Consider the following 26,896-nt stretch of genomic DNA (forward strand, 5'->3'; position numbering starts at 1 on the left):
TTCATGGGCATTGGAGGACGGGACAGACATGTCTAGTAGTAGCAGGAGTAATAATCATCCTCATCATAAATGTTTTTTCATGATTGTGCAATATTTTTGCATGATAAAGTAACAAGTGCTGCAAATTACAGAGGAACCTCGGAAGCCGAACGCCTGTAAACTTGAATGTTTCGGCTCCCGAACGATCAAAAACTGGAAGTGATTGTTCCGGTTTTCGAATGATTTTCAGAAGCCGAATGTCTGGCACGGCTTCCGATTGGCTGCAGGATGCTCCTGCAGCCAATCGGAAGCTGCGCCTTGGAAGTCAAACATTTTGAAAGTTGAACGGACTTCCGGAACAGATTCCGTTGACTTCCAAGGTACGTCTGTGATACATTTTTGGTAAAGAAAGAGGCTTGATAACAAGGGTAAAGGGGCTGAACAATTACCAAGACAAACCAGGGTTTGTATTCCACAGACACACAAAGATTGTGGCAAGGAAACCAAGGAGAACATAATTTTAAATTCTCTCTCTTAGCACACAAAGGGAAGAACACCTTGGCTTGTGCATTTAAATCTGTATGAATTTTTTGCACCCAAGTAAAAACCTGTGTTCTGTAGTTGCATCTAATTTGGCCAGACTATAAGAAAACAATGGAATTTTTTTTAAAAAAGCACACATTGCTGTTGGAAGTGGTTAAAGGTGTCTCAAGGGTCTGAAAAGGTTGACGGCTACTTAAGTGCAAGACTAGCAACAACGAAATAAACACTTCAGTTTGCTGGAAAGGCAACATTAAAATCTGTCTTCCAGACACGACTACACTGCACAGTTCTGTCAAGGAAACACTTCAGAACGGAGTGTTCTCCCATTTTTAAGTTTTGCCGGTGCTACAGAACTGAGCTCTGGACTAAATCTTCCCCGAGTTTTCTCCCATGGGAAACGATTTTAACGAGTACCTGGAAGCTATTAAGTGCACAAAATAAAACATGAAAAGAACAGATGAAATGCGGAGAGGTGTTTCCCCCCTCGAGCAGTCATTTTTTTATGAGAAGAAATATTTACCGTGAACCTGGAGGCTGAAGAACAGCTCGGCTATTCCTGCTGCATTCGCCACAACACATTTATAAATGCCAGTGTCGGAGATGTGGGCGCCATCAATCTGCAAAACCTGCCCTCTGTTCAAGAAGCTGACGCTGGCAGTGTTGGTGAGAGGGTGGTTATCTTTGTACCACGTGATGACTGCAGAGGGAATTAAGTAAAAGAGGCTGGTGAGAGGGATCTAGAACTCGCTGCTCTGAATTTATCTAAAACTCCAAACCTCCTTGGAAGGGTGAGGAAAGGCCTACCTAGAATCATAGAATCATAGAGTTGGAAGAGACCACAAGGGCCATCGAGTCCAACCCCCTGCCAAGCAGGAAACACCATCAGAGCACTCCTGACATATGGTTGTCAAGCCTCTGCTTAAAGACCTCCAAAGTAGGAGACTCCACCACACTCCTTGGCAGCAAATTCCACTGTCAAACAGCTCTTACTGTCAGGAAGTTCTTCCTAATGTTTAGGTGGAATCTTCTTTCTTGTAGTTTGGATCCATTGCTCCGTGTCCGCTTCTCTGGAGCAGCAGAAAACAACCTTTCTCCCTCCTCTATATGACATCCTTTTATATATTTGAACATGGCTATCATATCACCCCTTAACCTCCTCTTCTCCAGGCTAAACACGCCCAGCTCCCTTAGCCGTTCCTCATAAGGCATCGTTTCCAGGCCTTTGACCATTTTGGTTGCCCTCCTCTGGACACGTTCCAGTTTGTCAGTGTCCTTCTTGAATTGTGGTGCCCAGAACTGGACACAGTACTCCAGGTGAGGTCTGACCAGAGCAGAATACAGTGGCACTATTACTTCCCTTGATCTAGATGCTATACTCCTATTGATGCATCCCAGAATTGCATTGGCTTTTTTAGCTGCCGCGTCACACTGTTGGCTCATGTCAAGTTTGTGGTCAACCAAGACTCCTAGATCCTTTTCACATGTACTGCTCTCAAGCCAGGTGTCAAGCCTGTTATGTTCAAATGTCACTCATGCACAAAAGTAAAACAGAGGCTTTGAGTGCCTCCGTCTCGGATGGCAAATGCGGAAAAGCAAAGGCAGTGGGCGGGTGGGGAAAAAATTAAGGAATTCCTTCTCACTTTTGAAATGCAAACAAGCTCAGTGTTAGGACTAGGGCTGGGCAATATATCGACCAGTTTGAAGTCCATATTGTGATATCGGTTTAATAATGTGCGTGTGACTGCATGCTATGTAAAAATCCCAACTTTGGAAAACTGGTCAAGCCAGCCAACACTTCTCTCGATTCCTGCAGCTCCTGTTAACTCTGTTGACTCAGCTCTCGAGAATTACGAGGGCAGTCGCCGGCAAAAATCGCAACGCAGGAAAAATCGTGAAGTCAGCCAACGCCTCTACCTAGCTCCATCCTTATTTCAGACATCATAATATGCTGGCGTATCAGAATGTTTAGCTGGTGATATATATCACAATGCTACATCCGAAGCAACAGTAAGTCATGGTCCCATCAACACTAGGATTTCTACTTGTGCAATGGAACTCCCCCCATGCCCCCCTAAATCTATTATAGGGGGTCCTTCCAACCCTCTGGAACAGATTTGGAGAGGGTGCAGGGCAAAAGAAAGGGAAGAAAGTCCTGTTGCACCCCAGCGGAAACCCTTGAGCTAAAAGGATGAGTTAGAGGGATACTGCCCAATAACTGCCCATCAGGTTGCATATTCAAGCAGTCTCTGTGGCCCGTTATTGTTCTCCTCTCTGGTCACTTGCTTATCCCCCACCCCCATAACAATATGCTTTGGAATAACATCCCTACAACAGCCCACACTACTTAGGATTTTTTATTTGACAGTTATAAAGCACCTGAAATTTTATAAATACTAAACATAAAAATGTACACATGAAAATATGGTGGCATGGCATCAAAGCACATCTAGGTTTTGCTCAAACAGAAGTTGTTGTTGTTGTTTAGTCGTTTAGTCGTGTCCGACTCTTCGTGACCCCCTGGACCAGAGCACGCCAGGCACTCCTGTCTTCCACTGCCTCCCGCAGTTTGGTCAAACTCATGTTCGTAGCTTCAAGAACACTGTCCCACCATCTCGTCCTCTGTCGTCCCCTTCTCCTTGGGCCCTCCATCTTTCCCAACATCAGGGTCTTTTCCACGGAGTCTTCTCTTCTCATGAGGTGGCCAAAGTATTGGAGCCTCAGCTTCAGGATCTGTCCTTCCAGTGAGCACTCAGGGCTGATTTCCTTCAGAATGGATAGGTTTGATCTTCTTGCAGTCCATGGGACTCTCAAGAGTCTCCTCCAGCACCATAATTCAAAAGCATCAATTCTTCGGCGATCAGCCTTCTTTATGGTCCAGCTCTCACTTCCATACATCACTACTGGGAAAACCATAGCTTTAACTATACGGACCTTTGTTGGCAAGGTGATGCCTCTGCTTTTGTCTAGGTTTGTCATTGTAAAGAGAAGTGGGGGACTTAAAAACAATAGGAGCACAGACAATGGAATGGGTGGAATTAAAATGTGGATGCAATCTCCCACAAGAAACGGGGTGCCGTGTGGACAATCCAGTATAAACTCACTTCAAATGCACTATTAATGTATCAACGGCATGCGCCTGCACGTACCCGCAAGAAAGCATCAGTCCGGATGGGCCCAAGGCCAGTTCACAAATGGCCAAGTGTTGAGTGATCCAGCGACACGCATACATATGTAAACAAGCTCATCCTGAAAATCTGTTTCTACATTTACGGGGTGAGAAGGAATGATAAAGGAAGCAGGAGCCAGCAAAAGCAGAGCCAGCCCCAAGGCAAATGCAGTCCAGTCCAAGAGTTTAGAATGTCGCCTCTGCCAAGGCAATCAAGGGAGCTGCTTCAAAAGCAGCCAATTTCTTTCTTCAGCCTCACTCCTGGAGTCTCTGCATCCGATTTCGCAATGCCAGAAGCAGCCTTGTACATGTCGTGTGGTTAGTCAGCAAATCCACCCCGAAGGCTCTTCTTGTCGCAGAGAAGTAGACAGTAACTTTAAAAGAATGCTCCGGATAATGAGCGAGACCCATCCCCAATTCGTAGCAACGAGGACGCTCTGAGGGGAAGCCGACTGCACCATCTGTCCATGCATGGCCAAAACACCTCAGTTGATGCAGCACACTTAATGCAACACGCAATATCTGCACCCTTCCCAGCCCTCCGGCTGCCTCGCAAAACTACTTCTGCCCATTTTCTGAGGAACGTTGAATGGCAAACCCTTTGCTTTCCAAGCACGTGGAGTGTTTGTGAACATTCTGTACATTCCTGGCAACTCCGCCAAACCGGTACCAGAAATGTTACCACAACAAACACTTGATGGGATTCAACATTGCGCTAAGAGGGGTATGAATGCAGAATGCAAGGGCCACTCGTGAAAGGGGGTTTCCCCCTGTTCCACCCCCACCCTTAAACTGTTCTGGGGTTTCCCCAGTCCTGCAGAGCAGACTTAGAGGATGCGGGGAAGGGCGTTTGTTGCACAAATGGACCTTGTTTTGTGCCTGCAACAACTTAGTCGAATCCCACCCAGGACAACACAGATGGGTTTGCAGCACATGAGCTACACAAAACATCTACTGGAAGAGAAATCCCATTATGTTTCATGGAGCTACTTTAGGGTAAGGTGAATCTTGAAATACGGCAACTCTCCTCCCGCTCACCCAATTTATTTATTTTTTTAATTACGAGCAATAACTTCTGAGTGTGTAACTACCTGGCAAAGGATTTCCAGATGCTTTGCACTCCAGCTGTATTGGATTGTTCAAAACCACAGTCTCGTTTATCATCTTTCCTGCATCCTTCAAACTGGGTGGTTCTGGGAAGAAAAGGAAGAAAAGATTATCATCTTGGTTGTTCAACCTCACATATATGAAGGCTTTCTTCTGTGGTTATCCAGTTTCTGTGACATTATCAACACATATATAATGAAGGCTCCAGGCAAATCTCCATGGGGAGAGCATTCCACAATTGGGGAGGCAATACGGAGAAGGCCCTCATGTAGAAGAGGCACACATATTTCTTAAACCAGAACATGGTTTTCCCCTTCTTCTCTGGGATGTTTCAGGTGTTGTACCTCACACCACACAAACAGAGGGAGCAGAGGTCAAGGAATGCAGATGATGTGAGAATGGAAAGGATGTGTGGTATTTATAATTCCCTTCTGCCATCCCTAAGCACATCTGTTCCCATGTCAAGGGAATGCACACGGCAGATAAACTGTTTATTGTTAAAGATACCACTTACGGTAGCTTCTACAGCTCTTGATAGCTACACACACCAACCAGGTCCATGCTCTCTGGAGACCACCAATTTATGTACCTTCCCCCAATGGGCTGTGCACTTGAGACTGGAGACTATGCCTCAATGGGAACGTCCTCTGCTCATCCCTTTTCAGCCCCCTCCTGGTTCTGGGAGACAGTGATGCAGGAGAAGGTGGGGAAGCAGCTGTCCCTTCACTTCACTTGCCTGACCTGCCTCCTCTTCTGCCAACCCATCCTGTGCTCCACCCTCCAGCTCTGAAGCTTCCACTGCCTCCGACTCTTGCCTCCTGGATGTTACAGTTCCCTACAAATCACAGGCCCCTCTCCTGAGTTAGTCCCCAGCCTGCCTTCCCCAGTGCACAGTCATCAATGTCCTGGCACCCCATTTGAAGGTATCTGTGGAAGTCACTCCTGGTGATGGGTAAAACTCCCTTGCCGCAATGCTGTGTGCAGAAATCTTCTCATCAAAGCTGGCCCCAAATCACCAGACTCACATGCGACCAATCATTTCCTCCACAAAGCCTCTCCTCCTTCCGGAGGGGAGGGATTGTGAGCGGGAACCGATTCCCGCGCTACGCAGGGGGCGTTCCGGCCCCTGCCCTCCCATTGATGCTGGCGCACCACGCCTCCCAGAAGGGCGCCCAATCAGGTGGCCGCTCAGGGGGTGTGGTTTAGCCGCTCAAATGCGGCCGCGCCAGCTCTTCTCCCCATTCCGCTGCCGTTTTCCTCGCGTCACCCACCCACCACTCCCTTTAGTGCACAGGTGTTCGCTTGACCTTGCTATGGACCTATGGTTGGTCACCCTGGTTGCCCAGGGGGCCTGGTAGGAGTTTTTTCCAACTGGCAAATTGGCACCAGCCTCTTGGTTTTTTTCCGCCTACCTCGTAGCAATCGTCACAACTTTCTCGGTATTTGGCGGTTAGGCATTGGAATGTGTTGTTGCTGTGTGGAAGGGCAAGGTGTGGCCATCGCCTACCCCTTCACTTTTGGGTATTCCGTTAAAGGAATCCGGCGGTCGTGGATCCTGTCCGATGCCCTGTGTGGCTGGGGGCCATGGCACGACCCCCGGTGACATCAGGGGAGAGCTTATAGTTGTATTTGCATCAACAGGCTCCACCTACTGGCGGTTAACCCCCGTCTGACTCACCCCTCTCCGAGTGGGTGGAGTCAATATTTGCTGTTGTCCAATGCCTAAGCCAATACCTCTCACATGCTGTAATCAATACAGTTGTGGCCTTTTCTTCCCAATAACCTAATATGTCGTGTCCACGTGTTTTTATTATTCCCAAGCGGGGGACAGGTCCTCGAATCACAATACTGGGGACTCCTCTGAAAAACGAACGCTTGCAAAGATAACAAGAAGGAAAGGGCGTGTTGTAAAAATGATGGGAGCTGCTAGATGCTATCACAAACACCTAAAACGTTTGCGAAAGAACAAGAGATGAGCAGGAGCATGTATGTGGAGAATGCATGTGTGGACCTAGTATAACCAATAGGCTATGTTCCATGTCGGGGAAACCATTACCATACACATGCAGTCGGACATGTTGCTGGGCTTCGCCAGCTGCATTTGTTGCCACACAGGTGTATCTCCCAGCATCTTCCATCAAAGCCCTGGCGATCTGCAGGATGCGTCCGGAGGACTCCAGCTGTTCCAGAACGGAAAAAGAAAAAACAAGCATCCATAGAGATTTCCAACAGGATATGCATATTATCAGCTCTCCTTCCAAATGACAATTATATTCAGGGTGCTTACTTCTGGATTTTTGGCTTTAAAAATCCAAAATCCTACTTCTAAAATTCCAGTTCAGCAGCTGGAATAAATCATGCATAAAGAATAAATGCAGTTCATTAGCATGCTTGGTCTTAGGCCCGTTATGAGGATTAGGTAAAGGTAAAGGGACCCTGGAAAGGGACGCGGGTGGCGCTGTGGGTAAAACCTCAGTGCCTAGGACTTGCCGATCGTAAGGTCGGCAGTTCAAATCCCCGTGGCGGGGTGAGTTTCCGCTGTTCGGTCCCAGCTCCTGCCCACCTAGCAGTTCGAAAGCACCCCTAAGTGCAAGTAGATAAATAGGGACCACTTTATAGCGGGAAGGTAAATGGCGTTTCCGTGTGTTGCGCTGGTGCTGGCTCGCCAGATGCAGATTCGTCACGCTGGCCACGTGACCCGGAAGTGTCTTTGGACAGCGCCGGCTCCCGGCCTATAGAGCGAGATGAGCGCGCAACCCTAGAGTCGGTCACGACTGGCTCGTACGGGCAGGGGTACCTTTACCTTTAAAGGGACCCTGGAACATTAGCTCCAGTGGTGACCGACTCTGGGGTTGCGGTGCTGATCTCGCTTTACTGGCGGAGGGAGCCGGCGTACAGCTTCCAGGTCATGTGGCCAGCATGACTAAGCCACTTCTGGAGAACCAGAGCAGTGCACAGAAACGCCATATACCTTCCCATTGGAGCGGTACCTATTTATCTACTTGCACTTTGACATGCTTTCGAACTGCTAGGTTGGGAGGAGCAGGGACCGAGCAACGGGAGCTCACCCTGTCACGGGGATTCGAACTGCCGACCTTCTGATCGGCAAGTCCTAGGCCCTGTGGTTTAACCCACAGCACCACCTGCATCCCATTATGAGGATTATCAAAGACAATACAGTATTCCACTTGTGATTCTTTCTTCTTCTTATCCAATGTAGAGGTCTGCTTCCCCTCCCTTCATTTCAATTGACCTACAAAAAAAGCCTAGGAGTTTTAAGCTATTGGCATATTAAACAGAACTAAGGTACACTGGGAAGCAGGTTTTACGTTTAAATTATAGCAATGAGCAGTAGCAGAGTGTGTGGCACAAAGCGTGTTCTCCCTAACAGAGAGCACGTGTTGCGGTTGGAGGAACAGGCCACCCCGTTTATGACTAGGCAAATTTGGTGGAACCCAGCCTTTAAGAGGTTAACTGGGTTGCTGGGGAATTTTGATTGTTGCCAATTCAGAGGAGGGGTCAGAGGTTTTAAATATAGGGACCAGACGATGGGACGTCCTCTTGGCCGTTTTGCACCGGATCACCCGCCCTCCCTCCCTTTAATTAGGGTGGTTTGTTCATTTGACCTTGCTATGCCTGTCATGGGGTCGTTCACCTTGGTGCGAGGGCCTGGTAGGAATTTTGCCATTTGGCTGATTGGCTGGTGCCATTTGGTTTTTGCCTACTGCGTAGCAAATCGTCACAACTTGTAAGGTTGGCGGTTAGGCATTGGTTAAATTGGTGCTTGGAGGGGTAAGTGCCTACCCCTCCAAATGATGTGGAAAGGGAATTCCGTTAAAGGAATCCAGGGGCTTGCCATTCGCTTCGTCCTTGTCCGTGGAGCCGGACTTGGGCCGTGCAAGCCCCAACGGAACATGAGGGGAGAAGTGTTGGATTGATTCCCAGCTTCATCTCTCACCCAATACTTGTTTCCCACGCTGGATTCCGGTGGTGTCCGGAAGGGCCAGCTCTGTCCTTGGGGGCAAGGACAGATAGTCATAACCAATGCCTAAGCAACCACTCACATTTTTTGTATTGAATAAAGTTGTGGCCAAAATTATGCCAAAAACCTTAAACAAAAATTGAAGTGTGAAGTGTGAATTATTTTTGGGGGGTGGCACTGTGGGACTCAACACGCAACAGAGTCGCTCTCTTGCCAATCACAAAATCTATTTATTTGGTTTTTCAAATTAAAATTTTACGGAGGTATATCAAACATAAATCAAAAAAACAAGATTACAAGGACTCTCCTGGACTTCTATCCTCCCCTTTGTGGGTCCTATCATTAATCATTTCCTCCTGCATCTTTTATGATAACCCAAATATTTTACCTCTCCATTGTGTCCAAAATTCACCATTAAACTACAAACGTTATTCCAACCCTACTAACGATTTTAACTTTTTACAATGATCTTTAAGGTAGGTTATAAATTTCCCCCATTCCTTGTTAAAATTTTGGCCTTCCTGATTTCTGACTCTTCCGGTCATTTTAGCCATTTCAGCACAGTCCATCAACTTCATCTGCCATTCTTTTCCGGTAGGGACTTTATCTTGAGTCGCTCTCTTCTCAATGGGTATTCCTGATACCGTGGCAAGTTCAGGGCTGCACAGAAACACGGCTGGCCAACCAGGCATTCCTGTTAGTGTGCCTGTGAAGTCCCATGAACCTGCTGTTGCCTTGCCCTATCTCTGCCCAGGCATGCAGCAGTGACCCTGGTGATGGGCTGATGGCTCCATGGACCAGCTCCACCACTTGGGATGCTATTGTTAATGATGTTCCATTTTTAAGCCCCTGGAAAGGCCAGGAGGTGGGAGGGCAAATGGGAAACTGTGAATTTGAAGGGTCTAAAACACTTGGGCTGATAAAGCAGCACAATATCAGAACAATAATCCTCACCCCCTGCACCATTCTGCTGAAGAATCCCATATACAGTGGTGCCTCGCAAGACAAAATTAATCCGTTCCGCGAGTCTCTTCATCTTGCGGTCTTTTCGTCTTGCGAAGCACGGCTATTAGCGGCTTAGCGGCTATTAACGGCTTAGAGGCTTTAAGAAAAAGGAAACAAACTCGCAAGAACTCGCAAGACGTTTCGTCTTGCGAAGCAAGCCCATAGGGAAATTTGTCTTGCGGAACGACTCAAAAAACGGAAAACTCTTTCGTCTTGCAAGGCATTCGTCTTGCAAGGCATTCGTCTTGCGAGGTACCACTGAATAATAATAATAATAATAATAATAATAATAATAATAATTTATTTATACCCCGCCCATCTGGCTGAGTTCCCCAGCCACTCTGGGCAGCTCCCAATCAAGTGTTAAAAACAATACAGCAATAAATATTAAAAACTTCCCTAAACAGGGCTGCCTTCAGATGCCTTTTAAAAATAAGATAGCTGCCTATTTCCTTGACATCTGACTGGAAGGCATTCCACAGGGTGGGTGCCACTACCAAGAAGGCCCTCTGTCTGGTTCCCTGTAGCCTCACTTCTCGCAGTGAGGGAACCATCAGAAGGCCCTCGGAGCTGGACCTAAGTGTCTGGGCTGAACGATGGGGGTGCAACTCAAAAGTTTATACGTTCCTTCACCAACAAAATTATGTGCAACCACCTTCCTTGTCGGGTGCCTCTGTTCCCCTGGAAACTGGCGTGGCAATCATTTAATGCTGTGAAATCGTGATACGTACCCGGATATTTGCTCTCGCTGTATTTACAGGCCGACTGTCTTTCAACCAAGTGATTGAAGGGATGGGTATGCCATTGGTAATGCACTGCAAGGTTACTGGTTTGTGTATCACTACAGATCTCTCAGGGAGCCCAGTCGATTTTATTGTTGGAGGAACTACAAAAAAATCAACACAGAGTGTTATGCAGGAGCAACACAATCCAGCTGCTATAAACCTGCACACAGTTATCAAGACAGTAGGAAAGGATCTCTTTCAAATTCTTACAGTATGTTAAAACATTCAGCTACCACTGAAAATGGCAGTTGGTTATTTAATTCCCCTGCTAAAAAGGCAGCAATGTGTTGATTCTCACCATCCCAGTCCATAAGATCTAGAGCAAGGCTTGGAACAAGACAGGTAAACAAAGACTGCTACAAAAGGGAATGCCTTCCTTTGTACAGTGGTACCTCAGGTTAAGTATTTAATTCGTTCCGAAGGTCTGTTCTTAACCTGAAACTGTTCTTAACCTGAAGCACCACTTTAGCTAATAGGGCCTCCTGCTACCGCCGCGCTGCTAGAATATGATTTCTGTTCTCATCCTGAAGCAAAGTTCTTAACCTGAAGCACTATTTCTGTGTTAGCGGAGTGTGTAACCTGAAGCGTATGTAACCTGAGGTACCACTGTACTTCTTTTGTGATCAGCATAAGGCAATTTAGAATCCTGAAATTCTGGTGCTATACATTGAGCGAAACCGCAACACATTTAAGGCTGTTAGAAAAGGAAATATATTCAGAGACATTCCCTCTCCCCACCCCCAATTTTCTTTCCTGGAGAAACAACGCACCATGCACCGTCACATCAAATTCCTTTTTGTTTTCGCCTGCCTTGTTTGTTGCTACGCACTGGTAATGGCCAGTATCCGAGACTTCAGTCCGCGAGATGAGAAGCTTGCGTCCATTTAGTAAGATCTTATATCCGATTCCCCCTTCGATAGGCTGGCCATTTTTCAACCACCTGGTGGATTAAAAAGCAGGTCTCATTTGTATAAGCTAGGGGATCGTAAGATGCCTGCAAAAGTATTCACAAACTAACACAGGCTACGGAGGCTGAGCTTCATTCAGAGTCTGACACTTCGCCCAGCGAACTACTGTGGATTGTGTTTGTTCAGGTCTCCCAACCCTCCAGCTACCTAAGAGAATACAGTGGTACCTCGGGTTAAGTACTTAATTCGTTCCTGAAGTCCGTACTTAACTGTTCTTAACCTGAAGCACCACTTTAGCTAATGGGGCCTCCTGCTGCTGCTGCGCCCCCAGAGCACTATTTCTGTTCTTATCCTGAAGCAAAGTTCTTAACCTGAAGCACTATTTCTGCGTTAGCGGAGTGTGTAACCTGAAGTGTATGTAACCTGAAGCATATGTAACCCGAGGTACCACTGTATGGGCATGCTACCTCCATCTTTGAGACTAGCAAATAATAATAATAATAATAATAATAATAATAATAATAATAATAATAATAATAATAATTTATTTATATCCCTGAGTGCTCACTGAAAGGACAGATCGTGAAGCTGAGGCTCCAATACTTTGGCCACCTCATGAGAAGAGAAGACTCCCTGGAAAAGACCCTGATGTTGGGAAAGATGGAGGGCACAAGGAGAAGGGGACGACAGAGGACGAGATGATGGGACAGTGTTCTCAAAGCTACCAGCATGAGTTTGACCAAACTGTGGGAGGTAGTGGAAGACAGGAGTGCCTGGCGTGCTCTGGTCCAGGAGGTCACGAAGAGTCGGACACAACTAAACAACTAAACAACAACAAAAAATTTATATCCCGCCCTCCCCAGCCGAAGCCCGGCTCAGAGCGGCTAACAACAGTAAAGTAATACAGCATTCTAAAATCAATTCATTATAAAATCAGTTGAAATCAAATTAATGGCAACCATTGGGCTACAGTTCTGTGAAGAATTTCTGCATTGACCAAGCCTGTAGAAGTGGAAGGAGTCTGCTCTCTGACTTGCCCAGTGAACTCCAAGCTCTGGGTTCCAGATTTCCCAAGTTCTCCAGCTTCCATCTTGGCCACTGACCTCAAATACCCTGAACTAGAGAGAATGCTCTCCATTTCGAAATGTATATATGGCCATCCACAGTACGGGTTTCATCTTGATGTGCACATCTATGAGCGTCTCTTCCTTACCCTAACACAAGTTGTATCGGCCAGGTAAAGCATGGGAAACCCTTACATTCATGGGAAACCAGGAACAGAGAAAAAGAAGGAAAGTGGATTCTTGTCAGAAGGTAAACAATGGAAGGGAAGAAAACAGTGAGTGGGCACTGGAATCTTGGGAATGAATGATACTCTAAAGGTTCAGTGTGAACCACATCGGTAGAACATAAGACTCTTAATTGCAGGGTTGTGGATTCGAGTCCTACATTGGGCACAAAGATTCCTGCCTTGCAGGGGGTTGGAGTAGATGACCCTCGTGGTCCCTTCCAACTCTACCATTCTATGATTCTATGACATTCGTGCCCAAAGAGCCATTCCCAATGGTCCCTGAAACATTCCATAAGTAATTGGCACCTGACCAAAGACTCCACAGACCTCTGCCTCATGGTTATAGACAAAACAATGCTTTGGATTAGCAAATAATCCAGAGACATCACCTTGCCAACAAAGGTCCGTATAGTAAAAGCTATGGTTTTCCCAGTAGTGATGTATGGAAGTGAGAGCTGGACCATCAAGAAGGCTGATTGCCAAAGAATTGATGCTTTTGAATTCTGGTGCTGGAGGAGACTCTTGAGAGTCCCATGGACTGCAAGAAGATCCAACCTCTCCATTCTGAAGGAAATCAGCCCTGAGTGCTCCCTGGAAGGACAGATCCTGAAGCTGAGGCTCCAAGACTTTGGCCACCTCATGAGAAGAGAAGACTCCCTGGAAAAGACCCTGATGTTGGGAAAGATGGAGGGCACAAGGAGAAGGGGACGACAGAGGGCGAGATGGTTGGACAGTGTTCTCGAAGCTACCAGCATGAGTTTGACCAAACTGCGGGAGGCAGTGGAAGACAGGAGTGCCTGACGTGCTCTGGTCCAGGGGGTCACGAAGAGTCAGACACGACTAAACAACTAAACAACAACAACAAGGCTTTGTTTTGTTTTCTTTCTGCATGTTAACCCTAATCTCTCTTTCACCTGTTTGCTTTCTAGGCCATGAAAAAAATGACGGGGGTGGGAACTAGGAATGAAAGATCAAACTTTTTAAAAAGCAGAGGTGCCCAATATATTCTCCAGCTTCACAAAAGCTAGAAAAATGTCCTGGCAGGCAAAAGAAACAACAAAGCAACTACAGAAAACATGGCATCCTGGATAATCTGAGGTTTTAGGAGTCTAAGGATCTGCGACTTGACTCCTGAAATTATGGATGGATAGATTTATCTTAGCCAGCCCAGTTGTGCGCAAAATGAGTAATCATATTTTTCGCTCTATAGGATGCACTTTTCCCCCTCAAAAAATGAAGGGGAAATGTGTGTGATTCCTATGGAGCGAATGCAGCCTCCTTGGCTTCAGCGATAGAAACAGGAAGCCTTCGAAGCGCAGAGGGAGAACTCCCCCCGCACTGTGAAGGCTTGTGGATAATAATAATAATAATTTATTATTTATACCCCGCCCATCTGGCTGAGTTTCCCCAGCCACTCTGGGTGGCTCCCAAACTGTTTTTAAAAACAGTACAGCGTTACATATTAAAAACTTCCCTGAACAGGGCTGCCTTAAGATGTCTTCTGAATGTCAGGTAATTATTTATCTCTTTGACATCTGCTGGGAGGGCGTTCCACAGGGCGGGTGCCACTACCGAGAAGGCCCTCTGCCTGGTTCCCTGTAGCCTCACTTCTCGCAATGAGGGAACCGCCAGAAGGCCCTCGGCGCTGGATCTCAGTGTCCGGGCTGAACGATGGGGGTGGAGACACTCCTTCAGGTATACAGGACTGAGGCTGAGGATAGCAGCCTGCAGCCTGAAGTCCAGGGAGCGTAACGCCAACTCCCGCTGCACTCCCCAGACTTCAGGCAGGTATCCGCAAGCCTTCGGAGCGCGCCCCCAGCCCCGCAAGCTCCCGGACCTTCCCCCGCCCCAGCCCGCGGCTAAAAACAAAGCCAAGACAGCCAGCGGGATCCATCCTGCTGGCTGTCTTGGCTTCTTTGCTCTTTGGGGCTCGGGGGGGTTCCCTTTATTTCTCCCCCTAAAAACTAGGTGTGCCCTATAGTCCGGTGCGCCCTGTGGAGCGAAAAATATGGTAATAAAGTTCTTCTAGTTCTTTTTATAGAACTTTGTTAACCTTTGCTAAACTACTTCATTTTCTTTGCACTTCCAACCAAAATCTGACACAAGTCATGGATTTCTTTTTCTGTTCTTTTGTCTCTCTTTTTGCATTGAACAACAGCTTCTTACGTGATTGTTGGCGGAGGCGTTCCTGTTACCGGGCAGTCCAGCTCCAGGGAGCTGTGGAGAATCACAATATAATCTGTAGATTCATTCTCCCCTTCCATACTTGGTGGCACTGGAAAGACAGCAAACCCAAAGGCACAAATAAGATTACTGTCAGAATTTTAAAAAGCAAATGATTTAAAATGCTATTTCATGGTCCGTCCTTTCTTGGACGATTCAAAATTTCATTGGACAAGAGATGGGTTAGAGCTTATACTTTTTGCAGCAATTTATTTACAGGTTGAACTGCTAGCACAGAAGCATAAAAATCAGCACAAACCCTCAAGCAGCATCAGTTCACCAATGCCCAACATTGCAAGTGGTGCATAGTGATATAATGAAACATGCCACTGAACTTTAGACAACGAAACCATTGTTAAATGAAGGTTTGGTTTAAAGAAACATGTTAATGAGGAGTTGCTAAATCTCCCAGTACTGTCTATTGTTCCCCATCAACAACAAAATCCATATGTCACACAAATGGAGAGGAACAGTCCATTACAAATTTAATATAGAGCCTATATAGGTAAAGGTAAAGGACCCCTGGACGGTTAAGTCCAGTCAAAGGCAACTATGGGGTTGCGGCGCTCATTTTGCTTTCAGGCCAAGGGAGCCGGCATTTGTCCACAGACAGCTTTCCAGGTCATGCGGCCAGCAGGACTAAACTGCTTCTGGTGCAACAGGACACCATGATGGAAACCAGAGTGCATGGAAATGCCATTTACCTTTCTGCCAGAGCGGTACCTATCGATCTACTTGCACTGGTGTGCTTTCGAACTGCTAGGTTGGCAGGAGCTGGGACAGAGCAACGGGAGCTCACCCTGTTGTGCGGATTCGAACTGCCAACCTTCCGATCGGCAAGCCCAAGAGGGGTAGGTTTGCGGGTATGGCAGAAGGAGATAGGATCTGCCCATGTGATGCCCACCTGGTGGAAACTCTAGCTCACATGGCCCTTAAATGTAAAAGGTATGATGATCTCCGCAAACAATTTTTAGACCATCTATGTATTCCAACATGGAAACCAGACACTGAGGTTTTACGCTTCTTATTACAGGGGAGAGACCAGGAGCTCACCAAGACAGAGCTAAGTTCCTCTATTTGATTTTTTGTCGCCGATGTACACTACAGGATCCTGCCCTTGCTGGAGACCCAAAAAGATGAAATAGATTGCTCGCCTCTTCTTCCCTTTGGCAAATGACTGTACTGTTGAAATGGCGACAAGATCGCACTGGCCTATTTATTCTCAATGTTTGTATGTGATGCCAATAAAGGTTTGATGATGATGGTTCCCTCACTGCAAGAAGTGAGGTTACAGGGAACCAGGCAGAGGGCCTTCTCGGTAGTGGCGCCTGTCCTGTGGAACGCCCTCCCATCAGATGTCAAAGAAATAAACAACTATCTGACTTTTAGATGAAGGCAGCCCTGTTTAAGGAAGTTTTTAACGTTTTATGTTTTATCGTGTTTTTAATATTCCATTAGCAGCTGCCCAGAGTGGCTGGGGAGGTTGGGCCAAATGGGCGGGATATAAGTAATAAATAATAGTAATAATAATAAATCACATAAAGGGGGAAAAAACAGTCCTATCCTGGTGCCATTCCAGATGTTTTGGATCACAACTATCATTACCCCTGACCATTTCTACACTGGCTGAGGCTTACGGGAGCTGGACACCAACATCTGGAAAACAGCAGGTTGGGGAAGGTTGACGTAATTGAAACTTGTGGAAATACCTGTTTGACAGTGCAGGTTAAATAAAAAGCTTAATTTCTGTTTTTACACACCTAGGATTTCCACATCATATTTGATTTCCTTCTCTCCTGCGATGCTGGTAGCCACACAGACATACTGGCCATCATCAGCCTCTCCAGCATTCATGATTTCCAGCTTCCTTCCACCAGACACAATGTGCAGGTTGTCGCTGGCTTTCACAGGAACCCCATCCTTCAGCCAAGTCAACAGGGGAGGTGGGTTGCCAGCAGCATTGCACTCCAGCACCAGGGAACTGCCAGAAACCACCTGCTTGTTCTGGATTGCTTCTGAGTCACCCTCAATAACTGGAGGAACTGGAAGGAAATGGAGAGGGAAAGGGTGACCACTCAAAAATCCGAGCCATTATTTTCTGTGACCACTCAGAAATCCAAGGCACTATCAAATCAACTGGTTTGTTTTAAAGGTAACTCAGTCTGCAAGGAATTATCTTGTATGGCAAAACCATGGTTAACAAGAGGCATTTCAACCCGGACAGTATTTTCAGGCTGGTCAATGCCACAAAGTGCCGTATTTTTTGCTCCATAAGGCGCACTTTTTTCCTCCTAAAAAGTAAGGGGAAATGTCTGTGAGTCTTATGGAGCAAATGCATGGTCCCTGGAGCCGAATTGCCCAGGGGCAAAAAGCAGATCATGCTTTTTTTTTCTTTTTCTTTAGAAAGAGGGAAGGGGGTGTTGAAACAAAGCCGCTGAGCAGCTGATCAGCAAGCGGTCAGGAGGGGAGATAAGGGACTCTAGCGATAAAGGAGGCTGCCTGGGAGGAGGGAGGTAAAGGCAGCGAACTTGCAAGGAGAGGAGAGAGGAAGATTAAAGCAATGAAGAGAGAAATTAGAAGAAAAGGAGGAGCAAAAAAACTGCTCCAGCTAAGGAAAAGATACTAAGGCAAACAATAGGGAAGGGGGTGTTGAAACAAAGCCGCTGAGCAGCTGATCGGCAAGGGATCGGGAGGGAGATAAGGGACTCTAGAGATAAAGGAGGCTGCCTGGGAGGGGGGAGGTAAAAGCACATGGATCCTCAGGATTTTTGCTTTGGGTCACCCAAATTCACCATCAGAGCACATAGCATGTCCATGGCTACAGCCTGCACCAAACAACAACAACAACACATCCATTGTTTCGTGGCAATGGCGCAAAAACGTGGTTACAAAGCACAGGTCCACATGGATCCTCAGGATTTTTGCATTGGGCTACCCCAAACTCACCGTCAAATCGCATATCATGTCTGTGGCCACAGCATGAAGCACAAAAATAATACACCCACTGTTTCTTGTTTTCCTCCTCTAAAAACTAGGTGCGTCTTATGGTCAGGTGTGTCTTATAGAGCGAAAAATACGGTAAGTGAGGACACCCATTGGTTAAACTGGCTTTTTGTAGGGAAAGCCATTTTTTAAATTCAAAGCTGTCATATGTTGCTGGATTTCCTCATGACAAGCAAAATAAGTAATTTCCAGTGAGAAAGCTCAACAACTGAATCACTCTGAGCTGCTTCTCGACTTGTGACTTTTCCCTGAATAATGCCTGGGGGTAGTGATTGTTGATCAGCAGTCTCAACATTGTGGTGGACCTATAATGTGTAAGAACTGGGTTGTCGCCAAATTAAAACATAAGAACTCATTAAGAGCCCAGAGGCCTATTTCCTCAAACACCATCCCACCCTCATGGTGGTCAACCAGACGGGTTAGAGAACCCCATAAACAGAACCTCTGGACAGCACCACTTGTGTTCCCCAGCAACTGATACCTACTGCTTTTGTGATACCAGAGGTATTATATACCTGTATCCCTGAAGGAGCGTCTCCACCCCATCATTCGGCCCGGACACTGAGGTCCGGCTCTGAGGGCCTTCTGGCGGTTCCCTCACTGCGAGAAGTGAGGTTACAGGGAACCAGGTACAGGGCCTTCTCGGTAGTGGTGCCCGCCCTGTGGAATGCCCTCCCATCCGATGTCAAGGAAATAAACAGCTCTCTGACTTTTAGAAGACATCTAAAGGCAACCCTGTTTAGGAAAGTATTTAATGTTTGATGTTTTATGGTGTTTTTAATATTCTGTTGGGAGCCGCCCAGAGTGGCTGGGTTTTATTTATTTATATTATTAAGCCATCATGATGGCTAGCAGCCACTGATATCCTTATCCTCTATGGGTTTGCCTTTATAAAAAGGGAATGCATCTAAAGCACAACATGGGAGAGGAGGTAGGAGATGGAGCCCACTGGTGTTCCTTGAGACTAGAAGTAATCTGCACTGCGATAAAACTGACCGAGGAGGAGAAGTTTCAGAGGGGATGTGCAGGCAGGGAATGGGGCAGGATCCAGCTCCCCCCACCTCTCCTTATCACCCATATTATGCTTAAAATAAGTCTGCCACCCTCTGAAGCTTCCTATATCAATTTGGCTCAACCAACTGAAAACCTAAGAGCAGTCAATAACAAGCCAAGAAGAGTCAAGGGGAGGCCCAGATCGGCTGGACAGATCAAATTCCAGTTTTCTGACTGCACGCTGAACAAATAAGTCTGTTCTTTCTTGTCTCCTTCCTACCGTAGACATCCACTAGGAATGTTTTTTCAGCAGTCCCAGCTACGTTGGTTGCCTGGCAGCTGTACGTTGCAGAGTCAGAAACTTGCGCACGAGGAATCTGAAGGAATTGCCCCCTGTCCAGGTAAAGAGCTTCTGGGCTCGACGCAATAGGGCGTCCATCTTTATACCACGTTATGGTAGGAGCTGGGATTCCTCTTGTCTCGCATTCCAGCTTTAGCACACTGTTCAGCAATGTTGACACTTCAGTGGTAATGTTTCCGCCTTTGATTGCAGGTGGGACTGTTTTCAGGGAAGGAAAAGGGGGAGAAAAACAGTAAAAATCAAGATGCAAAGAAGAGGAAGAGTCTTAGAACGCAAAGGAGGCCAGAGCTTAACTATGACTTGGTTTCTAAAGGGCTTTCAGTGGACAAATTGTTTTCCCCACCCCACAACAGCAAAAACAAAACAAAAAACAGGGTGATGTAGTTTCCTCCACCCGCCATCTGTAGCAGCAGCATCTGGGAACAGATTTACCACAATAGTTTTTGTTGGTTAAACAGGCTCCTAATGGGAGAAACTAGCAAGAGACAAGAAAAATCTAATTGGAACCGTCTTCAAAATATAAACTCAGATATGCACTGTTTGTGAACACTCTTATTTGCTCATTGTGTTAAGTGTTGAAACAAGGTTTAGACTAAAGCATGGCATACACTTCAAAATATATAAACTGTTAACTATTACAAAATATAATCCACTATTGCAAAGTACTTAAAGCATCTCACAGTCAATAAATGGGGGTGCCTTTAATGTTTAGATAGCAGCCTGTATAATAACTTTGAATTTGCTTTCAAACCTACGTTGAGCGTTTCTCTGAATTGCATAGCGCTAATGTCTGTCATAAGGGACGCAGGTGGCGCTGTGGGTTAGACCACAGAGCCTAGGACTTGCCGATCAGAAGGTCGGCGGTTCGAATGCCCGTGACGGGGTGAGCTCCCGTTCCTCGGTCCCAGCTCCTGCCAACCTAGCAGTTCGAGAGCACATCAAAGTGCAAGTAGATAAATAGGTACCACTCCGGCAGGAAGTTAAAGGGCATTTCTGTGCGGTGTTAGTCATGCTGGCCACATGACCCGGAAGCTGTACACCGGCTCCCTCGGCCAATAAAGCAAGATGAGCGCCACAACCCCAGAGTCGGTCACGACTGGACCTAATGGTCAGGGGTCCCTTTGCCTTTTTAATGTCTGTCATATCCTACAAGATTCCTTCCCAAAGGCCCTTTGATCCATGTTTGGGTGTGTGAGAGAAAAACAAAAGGAGAAAACATATCCCAAATATTTTAAAGAGACTGCATGCACATTCAGGACAGAGGTTCTTGCACATTATCCTGGTGAAGCCATCTGCCCAAACACAACAGAGGCCTTCCTGGGCATACAGGCACCGTTCCATTTTATTTCGCCCTGGGTAAAAGAATGGTGAAAAGGGAGCTTGCTGAACCATGTGGATCCTGCAGCCTAATTCAAACAGAGGAGGGTTCCGGAGTTGAAGAAAAAAACATCCATGTAAATCAATAATAAAATGAACGGATTGCTTCACTGACACTCAGCCAGCCATTGTCAAGTCAGCTCAGCACATCAAAAAAGCAAAATAATATGGGGCTCAGATTGGCTAAGGAGAGCCTTAAGTTTCACCCTAGACACCCTTTCTGCCTTCCCTCAGGAGACCCGACTCGATATTTTGAGAACCACAAGTAACACTTCAACACTGCGCTGGTTTCGGCATTCCTTGAAACCCAGAATAATTCCCCGTCCTCTGGAGGCAACAGCTTATGTGGATTCCTAGCCAAAAACAATGTATGTAAACTAATCATTTGCAGATGCTCCTGCGAGACACTGCGAGCGACATCCACTGCGCGCACAAGCCAAACCCTCAATGAGTAGCTTGACTGCTGGTGGAGGTAATGTTTGCCTGCCAATGTAAGCCCCGCGCTGCCAAACAAGTCGGTTGATTGCAACCTGCCAACACCCCAGGTTCCAAGATATCATTCAAAATGGCACTTTAAAGATGCGAAAGGCCTAATAAAACAAACACTGCTGGGGCAGGGGTGTTGCATGAATGACGGGTGACCTCCCGTCTAAGATCTCTTCAGGCAAACATTTTCCCACCTGTTACAAAACGGGCTCATCTGACCTGTCCATCATTTTGATTCCAGTATCCGTACCTAAGGAGATCCTGGGGCAGCAGTTCTCAACCTGTGGGTCCCCAGATGTTATTGAACTACAACTCCCATCATCCCTGAGCTCTGGCCTTGCTAGCTAGGGGTGATGGGAGTTGTAGTTCAACAACATCTGGGGACGCACAGGTTGAGAAAGGCTGTCCTGGGGTCTCTTTGAACCTGTTATCAACACAGACAGACAGGATTGATTTAGTTTCTACGCAAAGAGGAGCCCTGCACTGCGCCAGATCCAGAGATATGGGAGGAATTTGGCTCCGTTTGCATTTTAATGTGAACCTGTTAGGAAAACATTCTTTAAGAAACAGATCAAAGTTCCTGGAAGCTTTAAAGAGGGTTCCAGAATTTTCTTTAGTGCGTAGGTGTGGTACTCTAGGCTTGATTGGTGTCAGCCGGAGGTGCAAATAAAGGGAGGAAGTTGCAGGCTGCAATTTCCGCACAAGGAAAGCACACACACACACACTGTCAGCACGCACACTGACAACTTTGGAAGTAAGACAACGTGTGCTGCCGATACTGATTTTTGCTGTGTCAGGATTGTTAATTACTGGACTGAGATTATAACATGCTGGAGAGATAAAGAAGGAATGTAAATGGCTTGTATATCATAGTAACAGAAATGCTTGTGCAACCAGTCAAGCAATAAAGAAGCTCTTGACTGTGAATTTGAGTATGACTCCTGTTCTTGTCCTCTGCCTCCGGGGAAAACTCTGCTACAACCAGTAAGAAGTGGTTTTACCGAGGTGCCACCACACAAGCAGGAAGCGCAGCAGAAGTGTGTGGGCGGTAACCTCTAGTAGAACCAGCCCCATATCCCATCATCCCTCACCACTGGTCCTGTTAGCTAGGGATGATGATGGGAGTTGTAGTCCCAAAACACCTGGAGGGCCAAGTTTGCCTATGCCTGGGCTACAACATGAATACCAAGTCTTGACTGCCCATAGAGTGAACAAGAGCATTAGGACCATAACCTTTTTAATGTTTTAAAAAACCTGTTCACTGTAACTTGCGGCATAAGACAGAGTCAAAAAGTTAAAGGCAGCTTAGAGGACTCTGACCCTCCCTTAGCGTGTATCTGTTAGCTGGTTTTGTCATCACTGCCATGTTGGTTTGAGACCACGTAAAAAGCCTCTGTCAATGTTTATCCTTTTGTGCTCAGTCCCTTGGGAGCTGGATTATTGCATCAAAAACATACCCTCAGATTGAACCATGTAGGCAGACATTTTACATGTACCCAGAAGACGTGGGAGCAACTACAGAGCCAAAGGCAAAGGAGAGGGGGATTAAAAACGTCCCTTCAATTTAAACAGAAATGAAACAAATACAGTGGAAGAGGTGATTTCAGATTGTCCCTCTTTTTCACTTACTACCCTCTTAGAAGGCAGACAAGTAAACAGCTGATTAAATATTAACATTTCTTGTCTAGGTCTCACACCCACCCTCTGAACGACTGTCTGCAGTTGGGGTCAAAGAGTCTAGGAAAGGTAATTGGATATACTGTCCCATTCAAACCTACATCGTCTGCCCTGTTCTATTTTGAAGGCCCAGAACATGTGGTCAGTTTGCATTGCACAGACTGCCCCCACACCCCACACAGATTATTCCCTTTTTTCCTCCTTTTCGGTCTCCTGTCTGTTTTTGCTCTCTCTGCACTCAAATGCAGCCTTGATGTGCAAGATCGCTAATGACCTCCTCTTAAAGCATTCTGGCAGTCTATCACAAGTTTCCTGTCTCAATTATTACATAAGATTCAAGTTGTTCTGCCTGGCTTCTGTCAGGGCTAGACAATAATTACAACCCCCACATAAATCTCTGCTACGTTTTTTCTGCCAGCCTTCCTTCCTTCCTTCGGTTCTGCTCACAATCTATGCCCTGGAGAATGTCTGCAAATTCTCTACTTACGCTGAAATTAACTAAGAAGTGAGGTCAAGCTTTCCTGACAAAGATCCCCCATCAACTCCTTCCGAGATAAAGGGGTTCAGCAAAAAGAATCACCTCACCAATCTGGCAGTCTTCAGGCACTTTTAACAACTTTTTTTTAAAACTTATGTTGTCTGCTTATTTCATTTACGAATGACTTCCTATGAAGCATCTCAAAGCAAATGCCCAATAAAGAATAAGGGGTTTCTGCTGGTTCAAAAGCTGGAGAGGGGGTGGGTTTTTTTGGAATCTTGGGAGCAACGAATAAGGAAACTTTAAATTTGTTAATTCTCTCTGTTGCAGTTGGGATATTGCGCTATGTGCCTGGGAATAATAAATGATATAAACTAAAATGCATTTGCACTGAGGTGTGTGTGTGTGTGTGTGTGTGTGTGTGTGTGTGTGTTAGCCAGGATTATCAAGCGCTTCCACTGTTTTCCTTACCAAAACAAACAGAAAATATTTGCTAAGATCATGCATATGTAAGTTACTTACCGTGGATAGTGAGTTTGAGTTCCTTAAACTGTTTGCCAGCAGAATTGGCTGCACTGCACTGATAGCGCCCTTTGTCTATTCTCCGAGCACTCTTAATGCGCAGGATCTGGCCTTCATCCAAAACCTCAATATTAGGATCCTCTAAGAAGAGGGGCCTGGAGGAAACAAAAAACAAAAAAACACACACCACCACTCCTATGATACTGTGGGTGCACACAAGCCACAATGAGTAACCTGGAACTTATTTCTGCATAAACATGCCTAGGATTTCACTATGTGGAATACACCACTCCTTCAACTCATCAGTATTGGGTTATTGTAACCAAACGGGTGTATCCAGCTGGGATCCCCAAACTGATGGCAAAATGAGTCTCCCACCAATGAAATGGGGATCATAGAAATATTTAGCAGTTCCCCCTCCCCCTTCATTCCTCCACTACCATCTCCATTGCTGTTCTGAAAGGTCACCACATCTTCTAAATCAGATTATTCAGGGGAGATGCAAGGGCGAGGGGAAATTGCCAAGCAACACCGTCATTCATTCATTCATTCAGCCTTTATTGGCATAATATCAAAATTTAAATGATATACCTATTAAGATATACTACAATGTCACTTCCAGATGACCTTTTTATTGAGCACTAATTGGTGCTATGGGTAAAACCACAGAGCCTAGGACTTGCCGATCAGAACGTCGGTGGTTCGAATCCCCGCAATGGGGTGAGCTCCCGTTGCTCAGTCCCTGCGCCTGCCAACCTAGCAGTTCGAAAGCATGTCAAAGTGCAAGTAGATAAATAGGTACCACTCCAGCGGGAAGGTAAACGGCGTTTCCATGCCCTGCTCTGGTTCGCCAGAAGCAGCTTAGTCATGCTGGCCATTGTATGCTGTACGCCAGCTCCCTCGGCCAATAAAGCAAGATGAGCGCCGCAACCCCAGTCGGCCACGACTGGACCTAATGGTCAGGGGTCCCTTTACCCTTTAATGGTTGCACCACGTTTGTGAGGAGGTTAGGCATTTTCATTCCAAATGCACATTTCTAAATGCAGTTTGATATGTTTACGGAGCAGAGGACTGCACAAGAACATTTTAGGAAATATAAAAACTAGTGAATATCTAAGTTCAATGTCTGTATTTTAGTCTGAGAGGTATGGATCAAGTCATAGTTCCTACTGAAATCTGCAGAGATCTGAGTACCTCATGCATCTCCAGCCATAACCCTACTAGGTCAACCTGCTGCACATAAATGGTGCGTCTGCATTACAAAATTCAAATCAATGTAAAAATCTACTGAATTGTCACAGCGTCAACAAACTAAGGAACTGTGGAAGCTGCAGTTCTAAGCAGGAAGCTAGGGATCAGCAAGCAGTCACCCTTAGGGTTTCAATGAACAAAATCACATTGTTCCAACATTTAAACCTGGCTCCTAACAGTTTACATTTGTTATGTAAAGGTAAAGGGACCCCTGACCATTAGGTCCAGTCATGGCCGACTCTGGGGTTGCGACGCTCATCTCGCTTTATTGGCCGAGGGAGCTGGCATACAGCTTCCGGGTCATGTGGCCAGCATGACTAAGCCGCTTCTGGCGAACCAGAGCAGCGCACGGAAACGCCGTTTACCTTCCCGCCGGAGCGGTACCTATTTATCTACTTGCACTTTGACATGCTTTCCAACTGCTAGGTTGGCAGGAGCTGGGACCGAGCAATGGGAGCTCACCCTGTCATGGGGATTCGAACCGCCGACCTTCTGATCGGCAAGTCCTAGGCCCTGTGGTTTAACCCACAGCACCACCTGCGTCCCTTTATTTGTTATGTAGATGTGCCCAAACAATTCGAAGCCACAGTCTGACAGCATTTATTCAATTATTAAACTTCTTAACTTAGGATCTCCTTCCTTGGGGGGTTTGAAGCAGAGATTGGATGGCCATCTGTCATGGATGCTTTAGCTGAATTTCCTGCATTGCAGGGGGTTGGACTAGATTCTATAATGGGAAAATCTTTGACACACCCCCAGATGTTCCTGAACCACATTTCCCATCAGCTCCAGCCGGCATGGCCAATAGCCAAAGCTGATTGGAGTTGTGATTTCACAACATCTGGAGGGCCAAATGTTTCCCTTCCTCAATCTTAACCATCTGAACCTGTGTGCAAATCAGCCCAAAGTGGTTCCAAAATACCCAAAGATAAAGCATCAGGTAACAGCTACCGGCAGTGTTCTACACTGTACAGATTTCCAAGTTGCAGTTGCCATTAGAATATCCACTTTGGCTGCTGGCCTGCATTACGAAACGCTAATGCTATTTGTCCAAGAATATTTATATACTCATTTTTGTTGTCCAACTAACATTTGTACTGCCAAGTTCAATCCCCTTAATGGGCTTTTCCTGGAAGATGTGTAGTTCAGAGGCTCAAAATCTCAACTCTGCAGTATACTGTGCTGGAATGTAACTCTGCGCATCTGTAAAAACATTTCACCTTCTTCTCTATTCTGCCGAACAAATAAAATAATAGGCTTGATCCACTTGCAATATCTCCTGGGGTCACTCACACTCATTTCATTAAGGCTTCCATTCACAAGTTTCCAATACACCGCTGTTCATGAGGCTGCTTTTTGAAAAGATATGAAAATGACATCTGCAGATTGATCTTAAAGCCCTGAGAACCTGCTGTCTCGGTTCACACAAAGCCTTGTTTCACCCTGGGACTACAAACGTCACAAGAAGGTATGGTCTAGTACCTGTTTTCAGCAGGTTTTTACATTCCTAAAAGCCATGGTGGTGTTCATTTACTAAAGCTGAATGGCTGAAAATAATGTTTTAGCATATGTCAGCGTGTCTGCCAAATCAGTAGATGACAGGTAGAAGAGGAGCTTTTGGGGGAACATGAGTAACCTTTTGCTACAAAATAAAAAAATTCCTTCCAGTAGCACCTTTAAAAGGTAAAGGGACCGCTGACCATTAGGTCCAGTAATGGCCGACTCTGGGGTTGCGGCGCTCATCTCGCTTTATTGGCCG

General features: G+C 46.2%; 1 protein-coding gene across 3 annotated transcripts in view; it reads right to left on the reverse strand.

Moving 5' to 3' along the window:
- HMCN1 (hemicentin 1) overlaps positions 1-26,896 on the reverse strand; it is a 316,075-nt gene that overhangs the window by 139,922 nt on the left and 149,257 nt on the right. For all 3 annotated transcript variants that reach the window (XR_014220481.1, XM_082225398.1, XM_082225397.1), the window contains exons 30-38: positions 23,887-24,041; positions 19,266-19,544; positions 16,750-17,031; positions 14,933-15,041; positions 11,338-11,507; positions 10,514-10,668; positions 6,852-6,975; positions 4,780-4,881; positions 1,043-1,219 (exon numbers count right to left, since the gene is read on the reverse strand). Coding sequence is in view for 2 of the 3 variants with exons in the window: in XM_082225398.1 (XP_082081524.1) it covers positions 1,043-1,219; positions 4,780-4,881; positions 6,852-6,975; positions 10,514-10,668; positions 11,338-11,507; positions 14,933-15,041; positions 16,750-17,031; positions 19,266-19,544; positions 23,887-24,041 (1,553 nt within the window). In the remaining variant the exon portion in view is untranslated. The remainder of the gene's footprint in view (positions 1-1,042; positions 1,220-4,779; positions 4,882-6,851; positions 6,976-10,513; positions 10,669-11,337; positions 11,508-14,932; positions 15,042-16,749; positions 17,032-19,265; positions 19,545-23,886; positions 24,042-26,896) is intronic.

The sequence above is a fragment of the Podarcis vaucheri genome (assembly GCF_965113315.1).
Source record: "Podarcis vaucheri genome assembly, chromosome: 6".
Classification (NCBI taxonomy): Eukaryota; Metazoa; Chordata; class Lepidosauria; order Squamata; family Lacertidae; genus Podarcis; species Podarcis vaucheri.